Here is a 13,424-nt window from a genome sequence, read left to right on the forward strand (position 1 = left end):
ATATATATATATATATATATATATATATATATATATATATATATATATATATATATATATATATATATATATATATATATATATATATATATATATATCAACGCGTACCCGGCAACTTTGCTTTGCAGACCATGCATTACCTGGCAACTTTGCTTTGCAGACCATGCGTACAATAAAATTGCTATTTGTTTCCCTGCCAATTATTCAACGCGTCAAGGAATACAACATGACGTGGGGCATGACTTTCCAGTCATTTAACGCGTCTCTTGGTATTCTTCTCTCGTGGGCCCCACACAGACTCGAGCAGATCTCTTAGGGTTAAAATATAAAAGTAAAAAAAAGGCAATATGAAAATATTATATAAGGGAAAAGTTTTAATAAGGTTGCAACGATTAAAATGTAGAATCACATATGCACCTAAAAAATCTATTGAAAATATTGTTTTAATGTTGATTTTAAGATAATACTTAATTTCATACCTAATTTGAAAATATTGTTTTAGATTTTAAAATTTTCTAATTAGGTATGAAATAGATTTTAAGATAATACTAAGATATTTTATAATAAAATTACATGTTATGATAAAATTTTAAGTTGCGCCTTAATTGGATTGTTTAAGATTGCAACCTCATAGAAACTACATTGGGTGTCGTTTCTAAAGTAGCGCACCCATTATACATCTAAAGTAGCTCCAAAATTTATCATAACATGTAATTTTGGTGTAAATTATCTCGAAATCTACTTTCATATCTAACTGTAAAATTTTAAATTCCAAAAATGGTTAAAATCAAGTAGAACTATAGATATATGAAAAACTTGAAAATGGACGGTCTAAATAATGTATTGCAAGATACACTATTTCTAGGACGTAAAATCTTTTTTTATATATATTAATACTTCTCATTGTCGAGATGATCAACAAGAGAATTTTTCAACATTAAAACAACCTTCTTTGATGGAGTTTTGAGGTGTATATGTAATTCTATATTTTAAGGTTGCAACCTTATATAAACTTTTTCCTTATATAAATTATGGATACTATTAAAATACCTATAGGAGATTAACTATTTGAGGTTCCATCCATTTGTGGCTATTCTAAGTCAAGATCCTTGTTTTTTATAGGCATTATGAAATTAAATCAAAAGATATGGATAATATGTTAATTGCTAGTTTCTCAATGATAATTTGATAAATTTTCTTATAATTTACAATATAAAACATATTTATTGTCCATAAAATCGAATGTCTGGGGTCAGCCCAACACAGATCAAAACCTACCCGACTAGGTCTAGGCTAGACCATACCTGACCTGCCAGATCCGCAGGTCCAAAAGCTGAACCCAAACAGAAACACGGGTTGTGGTCTACACATCGACTCAACCCAATCAACAACCCTACATCTATAAGTAATATCATGACCCCAACTTCAGTTTGTTGTCCTAATAACCTACGTATCAACCTCAAGAAGAAGAGAAGGCCTTCATATGCCGTTTCTATCAACCTCATAAAATAACGGCCTAACAGTGAACAGTCTGCTTTTTCAATCAACACCAAAGTATTTAAAATTAACATCTACACTTCAAAATTTGGAAAAAGTTTATATAAGGTTGCAACCTTAAAATATAGAAATAAAGATGCACCTCAAAAATTCATCAGAAAAGGTTGTTTTAATGTTGAAAAACCCTCTAATTGATCATCTCGACTTCAAGATAGATGTATGAATATGCAAAAAAAAAAAGAAAAAAAGAAGATTTAGAGTCCCAAAAAGTGCATCTTGCAACACATTATCTAGACCGTCTATTTTCTAGATTTTCATATGTTTATAGATCTATTTGATTTTAACTATTTTTGGAGTTCAAAATTTTATAATTAGATATAAAAATAGAGTTTCAAATAATCCTAACAATTTTTCACACCAAAATTACATGTTATGATAAATTTTGGAGCTGCACCTTAATTGGATTATTGAAGGTTGAAACCTTATCGAAACTATACCCTCTAAATTTAGGGTGCGGAACTATACCCTCTAAATTTAGGGTACGGTTTGTATGGAGCTGAGGCTCTAAACAATCAAAATAAAGCACACCTTCAAATAGTATGGAGGAATGTGGTTTCAATACTGTCAAAAAAGCAAAAATAGTTTCGCTTATAGATTTAATGTATCTTTGGCGTTTAGAAAAGTTTCATGGAGTGTGGGTTGCTTCACAATTAAGGAAGGTCCCTTGACAAAAAATGGACACCCTTACCCCACTATTTTTGTTTGTTCTCTACTTAAAAGTTAGAAGTTAGAGAGCAAGGCTCGCCCAAATAACTCGCCTCGGCCAAAGGCCAAATTCCTTGGCCCAGACGAGTACAAAATTAGCGTTGGAAATTTAGACTCGAATGGTAGTGTACCACTAAGAAGGAGGACATTGTGAGTAGAGGCAAACCATATTTGCGATTTGGTGCCACTACGCTCAGACAAGTAAGCCATAAGATAAGATTTTGAACCTAGAAACTGCAACGTTCAAGGGGTTTTGGCTTTTCAGTGTTGAATAGATGGATTTATTCAGCCTTCGCCAACCACGGTCAACAAATGAGTGAGTTTAGGAGATGAAACAAAAATATGTCCTAGAACCAAACAGGGCAAATTCTCTCTCTCTCTCTCTCTATCTCATTGATGGGTTATTTATTTACCAGTGGACTTCCCTTTAACATGGGCTTCAAAACAAAAAATATTTCAATTGTAATAAACAAATTAATTTAAAAATGCCCCCAAACCATGGGTTGGCATGGAATCAAGGAGCACCCTTAATATTTGCTTAATTCACATAGGCCAATCATGAAAGTAGCTATAGCAAGCATATAAAACATATTACATAAACAATATGGTTTTTGACAATGATCACCATTGGCAAGAGGAGAATCATCATCATTCAAACAAAGGAAAGAGTGGTGGTGCACACATAAGCCACTAACTATAAGTTTTATATTTCTGATTTTTACAAATAAACTTGTCAATGTAATGCCCTCCAACCATGGTTTGGAATGGAATAACCTACCCTTAGTCCAGCTTGAGAGATATAAGCCAAACATGAATGCCAAGTGTAAAATACATATTACATCTACATTATGGTTCTTGAGTGTGATCCCCTAGGGGAAGAAATGCATCACCATCTTCCAAAGGAGAGAGAGGTGAAGCCATAGGAGCATCACCAGCTGAGGCTGTGGTGCTAGGAGACAGAGTGGTGCCCTCATTGGAGAGAACATCCCCTAATGCACCAAGTCCTGAAGGGTCCTCTCTAGTGCTCAAGACTCCATCTCTATTGAGCTCAATTTCTCTCACACCAATCTCTCTTGTCTTGAGGTTATGAGGTGAAGGGTCCTTCTCATCAAAGAGTTTTGTTAGGGCAACAATCTTTTGCAGTAGACTTGGGTCAGCTAGTGGGAATTCATTTAAAGCCCTATTTTGATTCTCATTCCAAAGCCTAATGGCAAATATTATCAAGGCTCCAATGGATGTTGCCCCCACAATGCAGAAGAGACCCCTAAAGCAGTCAAGGCTTAGTGCTTCAGAGGCATCAGTAGGAGATGAGCTTGATTGTGTTGTTTTCTTCCCAAACCACTTGTTCTCAATGGCCACCATCTTGTCTCCCTCAGTTATGTTCAGAACTGCCCTGGAAATGTCAGATAGAAATGGGGAGTTTTTGGGGAGCACCTGTTCAAAGACGAAGAACCTTATTTGCTTATATTTTAAAAAAAAATAAAATAAAAATCAGGGTGGCCCTATATAAATATGAAAAATTGATATATGTAGTGTATACTTGAAAAGATTTTCAGTCGGGGCCTAAGTTGGGCTAGTGCTAGCCCAGACCCAGACTTGGCCGGAATATATTCAGGACTATGGGCCAGCATCAGGCCTGAGGCATAAACCCTGCCCCAACTTGGGCCTAGCCTGAGAGCCAGCAGGCTGACCCAGGCCCGTTAATGACTCTACTTCCATGTCCATCTTGGAAATGGAAAGACAATTCGAAACTTCACAAATCTATCATATCAACCACCGTGATCAATTATCTGAAAAAGTATGGAATATTGAGCCTTAAGAAGCTCCAGCTTGTACCCTTTTTGTTTGGACCTTCATTTAAGTTTTACTGAGATCATTAGACCTTTACTATTTTTGTATCTCCAAATTCATGGACTTGAGGTGAAAACAGATTAGGAGACGTTTAGAATATGTTTTGATGGGTGGATGCATGAATCAGTGGACTCAACAAAAACATTTCTATATGTAAATATTCTAACAAGCATTGGAACTTGGCTCAAATTTCGGGTAAATGGACCAATCTCTTAAGAAAAGAGCGTGTTCAAGGAATCAAGATTAACGGCAGTCTAGTTGTTTTCGGAGAAATGCAAGGTAAATGAGACACAGAGAGAGAGGGAGAAAGAGAGATAGAGAGAAATTACAAAGCCATAGCCTCCAGTCCTGTTAGTTGGCCCTACGGTGGTGAACTTGTCATGGTGGTTAGCGAGAAAAACTTTGATGTTCGGGATCTCGTCGACAATTGCCGCCACCCCACCACGTGAGGTTCCATTTAACAAGGCGTTGGCATATTCTTCGACAGTGTCATAAGGCCTCAGCTTCCATTCTGGGACGCCCCACTTCTTCAACAAGCCCTTCACATAAGAGCCATTGTAGTGTCCTACATAGTCCCCATTATTTATAACACTTTGAAGGTTAGTTACAGTAGGTTGCAATTGTTCGACTGTGAGAATGGAGGCCAAGTTCGCTGTGTAACTGCTGCTTAATATAAGCACGGCAAATAGCCATAGGATGATCACTAATCGTGTCAAGTTGCTTGTTATCCTATCACCTGTATAATATATACTACAAATCAGATAAAGAGCATATGATATGGATTCCATGTGTTCTGAGAGTTTTGTTGTACGCCCATTTTTATAGGTTATATAAAATAATGTGTCTCTATTTGATGTTTGCTGCAATCAAAGGAAAAGGCTATATTATATATATATATATATATATATATATATATTTGCAATTTTTCATATTTTTGAGCAAATTATGTACGGACACTTTTGAGATTCAATTACCAAATGGCCATTCACTTGCCCGAATTTTTTGTTTTCTAAATTGCCCTCTCCTGCAATGCAAACTCCAGAAAAGGCTATTCTTTTCTAGTTCTTTATTGTCCATGTTCGAAATACCAGAACTATCCCCAAAACCATATCCCTCTTTGAAGTAGCACCTCATCCATAGCACCTCCCCAAAAATTCGTCTCTTTCTTTCTCTCTAAATCAAATGGAATCTCTCTTCATCCTCTCCAACGCGCACAGAGACACATAAACTCCTTTTTTCCTTCTCTCTAGAGAGTAGAGTCTCTCTCGGTCTTTGAAAAAACAAAAATCTCTCTACTCTTTCGAGAAAAGAATCTCTCTCTTTCTCTAAACATAAATAGAGAGAGTCGAAAGTCTCTCTTCGCGTAGACAGATAGAGATATGCAGTGGAGGCACTCGACAATCACCCTTCTTCCATTGACAATCTCTCCCTCCTCTCCTCTGTGTTCACACACTGTACCCCCACATTCAAATCACACGAACAATCTCTCTCTCTCTCTCTCTCTCTCTAAACGTTTAGAGAGAGAAACCAAAAAAGGCGGACCTAATCATCAACTCAGGAAGTAGCCATGGACGACCATCACCATCCACGCGCGCCGTCTAGCTCAGCTGAACCGCCATGGTTTCTCCAAGAAACGAAGAACTTGCTCTCAATTCTTTCTCTCCAATTCGACGAAGCCGAACAAGGCCCTATGGGGCATGGCATCCGCTCAGATGAGAGAGAGAGAGGCCACAACAGAGCACACCACCAGTGCAAGTCAAGATGGGAAGGCTTGCTTTCTCTCTACAAGGTATTTCTCTCTCTAAATCTTGTGGTGCAATAGAGTGATGATTTTTCTAATGGAGCCGAGCCCCTTTGGGAGGAGTTGAAGGCAATAGTCGAGGCGAAGGAGGGGATAGGAAGTGAGATGACGAGTCAACAAAGGGGAAGAAGAAGAGAGAGAGTGAAAGGGAGGTGGAGTGGTTGAGGAAGTTGGCCGCTGCAGAGGCCCAGTGGAGGTCAGAGGTCGAGAAGAGAGAGAGAGAGGGAGTCCTCGTAAGTTTGGACAAATCAGTGCGCAATGGAAAAAGTTTATATAAGGTTGCAACCTAGGGCTACGGATGCACCTCAAAAATCCATTGCTTTAATGTCAAAATATCATTTGATTCATCATCTCAACATTGAGATTTTAAATCTTAAAAATAATACATTTTACAATATATTATCTACACCGTCCATTTTCAAGATTTTCATATTTTTATAAATCTACTTGATTTTAATCATTTTTTAAATTTAAATTTTTTTAATTAAATATAAAAATAAATTTTGAGATAATCTTAATAACATTTTACATCAAAATTATATACCATGATAAAATTTGAAAGCGCACCATACCTCTACAGCTACGGATGTATCTTTATACCAACTTGCTCTTCTTTTTTTTCAAATTATGGCTCGACTTAAGGCAAGTTACCAGGCTTGGCAAATAACCGTGTACCTTGGCCGAGTCAATTTTCTTATCCATCGTACAAGGAAAATAGACCAAAAGGGCAAAGCTAGCACTTTGAATAATCCATGGAAATTTCGGTTAAAATGAAGCGAAATTTACATCCTTAATGCGGTCTTTCAAAATAGATCAATTTTTCTCAAATATCAAATAAAATTGTCTCACCATTTTATTTTATTTTTCCCAACGAACCCCACATGTTATTTCAAGCCTTAAGACCGAAATACCCCTCTCACAAATTAAATAAAAAACTGGAAAAAATTAGCTTAAAAACAGAGCAAAAACTCCAAATTTGGCAACTCTCTCTTTGCAACATTGTGACCGCCTCTCATAATATATGCCGCAAAAACTTTATATAAGGTCGCAACCTTAGAATTAAAGATTCACCTCAAAAACATCGAAAAATGTTGTTTTAATGTTGAAAAACCCTCTCATTGATTATCTCAACATCGAGATGTATGAATATAAAATAATAATAATAATATTTTGAGTTCCAGAAGCAATGCATCTTGCAACACACTATTTAGATCGTCCATTTTCAAGATTTTCATATGTTTATAGATCTACTTGATTTTAACCATTTTTAGAATTTAAAATGTTATAATTATATGAAAATAGATTTTCAAATAATCCTAAGAATATTTTATACCAAAATTACATATCATGATAAAATTTGGTGGTGCACCTTAACTGGATTATTTAAGGTTGCAACCTTATGGAAACAACACCCTTACCCTTTAAGAAAAGACCAAGAATTTTTTTTTTGTTCGTAAACATTAGTGAACTTTATTATACTACGCCTATGGCTTGAACTATTCAACATCTTACCCCATTCTTTTATTAATTTCAAGTAGCTCATAATATTTATGATCAAATTCCAAAATAACCCATCAAATAACACCTACAGTAAAATGATAAAAGGCTTTACTTTTAGGTCTGTTTCTATGAATTTTCCTAAAAATTAAAAATGAAAAGAAGAGAGAAGCTAAAAAGATAGAGTTCTAGTGAGAGCTAAAAGATAGAGTTGCAGGAATTTTCATGTTAAAGTCGAAAATTCACTTAAGAAACGAAGCAAAAAGAGAATGAAAGGCATATTATCTAGTTCTATGCAGTAAATAAGAATTGGGAAGAATGATTTCTAATGAGGTGCACTCACGGTGAGAGTATACGAGCATTGAAAAGGAGAAATAAAGTGCCCTGCCCAGTTGTTCCAACGGTGGCCCTCGAAAATCGTCATTTCTTCGATGCTCCAAAAACCAGATCACAAATGCCATGAAGAAGGAAAAACCTGTTGTGATTAACCAGAGCTTCAATGTTATTGGCTTCAAGAAAGCCTGTGCTTTGCAACTTCTTTCCGTTTTCATTGGAACTACCATAGTCAACCCAGACTCTGTATATGGTGGCGTAAAGTCGACATGGTTCGATCGACTCCCAATGATAGAAATGTCTCCCACAACAGCATCATATTTCTAATCCTCGACCACCAATGCATATGCATAGAAAAGAGTAAGAATTATGGAGAAGGGATTTAAGTTTGAACATGGATACATAAACTCCTATTGCTCATCATCATCTGAGCTTTATCTCTTTTATTTGGGTCCGTTATATATATATATATATATATATATATATATATATATATATATATATATATATATATATATATATATATATATATATATATATATATATATATAATTTTGAGATTAGCCTACTAGCTCATATGAACATATGAACTCAATGATCCAGATTGAATCTTAGTCGATCTGACGATCACGACCTCATTTCATGTTTAATTTTAAGTTTTTTTTCTACAAAACTAAATAATTTGAAATTTTAGGCATGTATTCTTCAAAAATAAGAGAATCTAATAAAAATATCAAACAAATAATTTGTAAAAAAAATTGATTAAAATACTCCTGAAAAGTTTCGACGGTATTTTGGTCAATTTATTTTTTATAAATTATTTTTTAAATATTTTTATTAGGTGCACCTGATGAGAAGAATGGACGCCTAAAATTTCAAATTATTTGGATTTGTATAAAAAAATATTTAAATTCAAACACGAAATGAGGTCGTGACCATCAGATCAGCCCAGATGCAATCTGAACCATTGGGCTCATATATTCATATGAGCTAGTGGGCTAATCTCAGCATTTTTCATATATATATATATATATATATATATATATATATATATATATATATATATATATATATATATATATATATATATGAGACTAAACTTCCCAAACACTTGACAGCTATAATAAATAGTAATATAGGTAGAATCCCAACCGTCAAATCTTCATCATGTGGCTCAGAATGCATATTATTATATGAATTTTAATATTTTTTCTAGAAATCGGATTATAATGAAATTTTAGACTGTTCAATAAAAATACGGCGCAAATTTAAAAATATAAAAACAATATTTCCCAAAATATAAAATGACAGAAATACCCTTGAAAAATGATGGGGGTAATTTGGTCATTTTAAATTATTGAAAGTAATTTTTTTATCTTTTTATATGGTGCATAATAGTGCTAAGTATATACATCCAAAATTTTATTTTAATCAGATTTATAAAAAAATTAAAACTAAAACAGTGATATGTATTTTGAACCACTCGATGAATATCGGACAGTTGAGATTTTATTTATATTACTATTCATATTTTTTTCCTATATTTATATTTATATTTATGTATTTATCTATATATTGGTTATGTTAGGGTGCTTATGGAGTAATTTATCATTGTACTCAACAAATTATGAAAACTTTTATACCCTTATTTTTTACATAGGGCATTTTCTTAATGAGGGTATTTTTGGTCATTAGGAGGGTGCGACATCATCCTTATGGGGTGTGACATAACCCACATGAAGCACACTAGTCGCATTTAATGATGTGGATGATATCACACCTCATGTGGATAATGTAACACCCTTTTTAATGACAAAAAACACTCTTAATAAATAAAGCTTCATTGAAAAAAAAAAAAAGGGTCTATAAGTGTTCAAATTTGTTGAGTACAATGATAAATTACTCATTACTCCATAGTGTGAGCACCCTAAGATAACTATATATATATATATGAAAAAGTAGTTGGGATTAGCCTGCTAGCTCATATGAACATATGAGCCCGACAACCCAAATTGAATATGGGTCGATCTGACGATCACGCTGGTAGTGTTTGAATTTTATTTATTTTTTTACAAATCCAAATCACTTGAAATTTTAGATATGTGTTTATCAAAAGTAGATGAATCTTTCAAAAATATCAAAAAAGTATTTTACATGAAATAAATTGATCAAAATACCCCCGAAAAGCATCAAGGGGTATTTTGGTTTTTTTTTGCACGAATAAATTTTTTTTATATTTTTATTAGGTGCTCCTTGATGAGAAGAACACACACTTAAAATTTCAAGTGATTTGGATTTGTAAAAAAATTAAAATTAAAATTCAAGTACTACTAGACATCCGTAATCGTCAAATCGGCTCAGATTTAATGTGGGCCGTTGGGTTCATATAATTCAAGCACTACTGGACATCCGTGATCGTCATATCAGTCTATGTTCAATCTGGACCGTTGGGCTCATATGTTCATATGAGCTAATGGGCTAATCCTAACTTTCTATATATATATATATATATATGGAAAAAATTTATATAGAGCTGAAGTTCTAAACACTCAAATTTGAGCCTACATCAAACATTTCACTAGAAGAGGTTGTTTTGATTCCCAAATATAGTCAAATTGATCATCTCAACGTCAAGATGCATGTGCATGAGAAAAAATGCATTTTTGAACCGTCAATTTTCAGATTTTAAAGTTTTAATAGATCTATTGATCTACACTATTTTTTAAGCTATAAACTTTATAAATAAAGATGAAAATATATTTTAAGGCTATCAAAAATATTTTCAGTATTGAAAGGACTTTTATCGATACTATTTGAAGGTAGACTCTAATTTGATTGTTTAGAGCCTAGGCTTTATACAAACCGCACCCTATATATATATATATATATATATATATATATATATATATATATATATATATATATATATATATATGGAGAGTCTGAGGTCGGCCGGCTAGCTGAGTAAACTCCCAATTGCCCAGATTGAATCTGGACCAATCTAATTATCATGATTATATTTTATATTTAAGTTTTAGTTCATTTTCTACAAATTCAAAACACTTAAAATTTGGAGCGCCTATGAATCTAGCTAAAATATTAAAAAAAAAATTTACAAAACTTAAATAGAGTAAATTACCTTTGAAAATTTTTAAAATATTTTGATCCATTTATTTTTTTAAAAACATTACTCCACTTATATAACTTTTCAAACTAAAAAGTACAAGCACTTTGAGCCATACCCCATAAAAAACTTGATCCACCAGCTCATTATATGTCCCAGCGCTTCTTCCATGCCCATCTTCAAAAGGTATAAGTTCGTAGGTAATGGCGTAAGGCAGGAACTCCACGACGGCCACAAAAACGTCAATAGAAAACCCCGTTACCGTAAGCCTGCGGTTAATCGGATCCCGTTCCACTTTAACGAACTCCGTAAAACCGGTCTTAAAGGGAACCCCAATTCTCCACTTCTTTTGGTTTGTGGGGACCACCCAGCCCTGGGGCACAGCCGTTGATCTCCCAGGCCAGATCACCGGCCCTAATTCGTCCACGTGTACATCAAGGACCTCCTCGTCATTTGGAATTTCTATGTGGGGTGAGAGACCAAATTTTGATGACCAGAGTCCAACTTCAGTTGCCTTGTTCCCAATCACATTGATTATTTGAAATGTATATGCTTGGAGTTCGCCATTAACAAACTCGATATTCCCGGTTAAGCCCTCAAAATTTGTGGCTAAGATGGATCTTAGTAGTCTTTGTCCTGATGATGAAGTTCCTAAAGCCGCCAGGTCGGTAGAATTTCCGGTCACTTTCCCGGCGATTGGTGGCAGGAAACTGACTGCTTGGCTGCCGGATTTTTCTGCTGCCAGAGCAAGAGCCCAGGCGGCGTCGTACGCTCTTATGCCGAAAATGGTTAAGCTCGGGATATGTAGTTCATCTGGGTACTCCTGTCGAAAACGCCGTCTCCACCTCGTCGTGAAATTCGCCAGGCGATAGGAGTTTGCGACGTGGGATTTCACACCGATGACCCCTTGCATTGAATCTATGACTGCTGGATCCAAGGAGTCGAGGATGCCTGCTATCCCATCTGTTATGATCCAGGCATACCCTCTGCTCATCATGCCGATTTGTTGTACCTGAAGAAAAAATTTAGAGGCAAGAGGATACCTCATGTGCACCACAAAGACCCTGGTCTGCATGGTCATCAGTTTGAAGAGTTCCTCTCTGATTAGGCCTTCAGGAGCAGAGGGGGGAAGCACACATCTGTACTGAAGCTGGGAGTCGACTTCCTGGAGGGCATCGGTTAAGTAGGGGATGAAGCCGGTCCCATATGCGGTGTCTTCGTATATGGCTACCGCCCGTCTCCATCTGCATACCTTGAAGAGGGTCGCAATTGGTTTCGCCTGGGTGGAATAGTTGGGGGTCGCTCGGATGAAGTATGGAGTGTGAGCTGAAGAAAGAGAAGGAGAGGTTGCAGAGAAAGAGAGAATGGGCACTTGAGCTTTGCTTCCAAGATTGACGATGAAATCGGCTTCTGCTGACGTTTGGGGACCGATTATGGCCTGCACTTGTACTTTCTTCATCAGGTCTAAAGCTGTGTAGCAAAAAGGGTTGTTTGTGAGTTAATGTGCTGAAACTGTGGAAGTAATTTTTGCTTATATTTTCAGTGGTTTGAATTTTCAAAGAGCCCACTGAAGCTTCCAGCAGTAATTGAGCAGCATCTCATCATGTCAGCAATGGATACTAGGGAGTGTTATCCTTCATCGGATAAAAGCACAGTTAAACTACTGTAGGAAACTCCAGTGCGTTCACGATATGCATTTCTTTTCTTAGAGATGTTGGGGCACTGGTTTAAACCTTGGAAAGATTGTAAAACCATACCCAAGCTACAACCTCAAAATTAGAGGATGTGGGGTTATAACAGAGGATATCAAATGATAGACCAGAAAGAGAGAGAGATTACCAGCTGAAGCAGCCTTGACAACATCTCCACCTGAATCCCTCCACGAGATAGTGAGTCTAGTGGTGAAGTTAGGGTGGTCCTTGTAGAAATCTTCAAGGGCCATGCTTATGCACATTTTTCCCACTCTCCCAACCCATGAATCCATAACCAAAACCACCCCAACATTAACATCAGAATAACAATCTGCTATTTTCAATCCAACCAACAGTTGCAGAGATAAAATAAGAACTCTCAAAAGCAAACCACCCGCCATATCATGAGGCAATATTATCTTAGAGAGAGAGAGGCAATATGTTACAGAGAGAGAGATAGAGAGAGAGAGAGAGAGAGAGAGAGAGAATTCTTTAATGAAAAGGCTTTGTGGTCTCAGAGGAGCAACCTCAAATGCCAAAGCCTTAGAAAAACAGTCCACAATCCAATATGTGGGGGAGAGAGCTCCTCTTTATTCTGTCTGAGGTCGGGATATTTTCTCTTCTTCTATTCAAGACAAATTACTTGGGGAAAATAAATGCGGAATCAGGATCTATATTTTTTACAATTTCACACCCTTGTTCAAGTGGTTTTTTTATTTCAATTTTGACCCTATTTTTAAATTAGCACCATCAAACCACTTCCTTTTCAATTTTTTATTTTATTTCTTGACCTATAGCGCAGTACAATACCCTAAAAATCAAACCGCTCCATATCTAGGGCTGGTTGGCATCAGCAATATAGAAT

General features: G+C 35.6%; 1 protein-coding gene across 3 annotated transcripts; it reads right to left on the reverse strand.

Annotated features, from left to right (window-relative positions):
• Nucleotides 1–2,812: 2,812 nt before the first annotated feature.
• LOC18435441 (glutamate receptor 2.7) lies at nt 2,813–13,172 on the reverse strand. 3 transcript variants are annotated; one of them, XM_088854345.1, is made up of 6 exons: nt 12,708–13,119; nt 11,912–12,338; nt 10,987–11,831; nt 7,755–8,067; nt 4,443–4,849; nt 2,813–3,696 (listed from the first exon to the last, which is right to left on the reverse strand). In XM_088854345.1, the coding sequence occupies exons 3-6, from the start codon at nt 11,779–11,781 to the stop codon at nt 3,109–3,111; spliced, it is 2,103 nt and encodes a 700-aa protein (XP_088710471.1). In that variant the 5' UTR covers nt 11,782–11,831; nt 11,912–12,338; nt 12,708–13,119; the 3' UTR covers nt 2,813–3,108. The 3 variants fall into 3 exon arrangements, with proteins under 3 accessions (XP_088710471.1, XP_088710470.1, XP_088710472.1); XM_088854344.1 differs by having other exon boundaries at nt 10,987–12,338; nt 12,708–13,172; XM_088854346.1 differs by lacking the exon at nt 4,443–4,849 and having other exon boundaries at nt 10,987–12,338; nt 12,708–13,171.
• Nucleotides 13,173–13,424: the final 252 nt, after the last annotated feature.

The sequence above is a fragment of the Amborella trichopoda genome, chromosome 12 (genome assembly GCF_054954075.1).
Source record: "Amborella trichopoda isolate Santa Cruz 75 chromosome 12, AtrichopodaSantaCruz75HAP2 v2.0, whole genome shotgun sequence".
Lineage (NCBI taxonomy): Eukaryota > Viridiplantae > Streptophyta > Magnoliopsida > Amborellales > Amborellaceae > Amborella > Amborella trichopoda.

Bases quoted from the DNA above. Each gene is read 5' to 3' on its own strand.
- LOC18435441 (XM_088854344.1), bottom strand. From the start codon at position 12,960: ATGGCGGGTGGTTTGCTTTTGAGAGTTCTTATTTTATCTCTGCAACTG. The intron at 12,339-12,707 runs GTAATCTCTCTC...TTTGCTACACAG, and splicing joins TGTCAAGGCTGCTTCAGCTG to CTTTAGACCTGATGAAGAAA. The intron at 3,697-4,442 runs GTAATTTCTCTC...GTCTTTGAACAG, and splicing joins GGACTGGAGGCTATGGCTTT to GTGCTCCCCAAAAACTCCCC.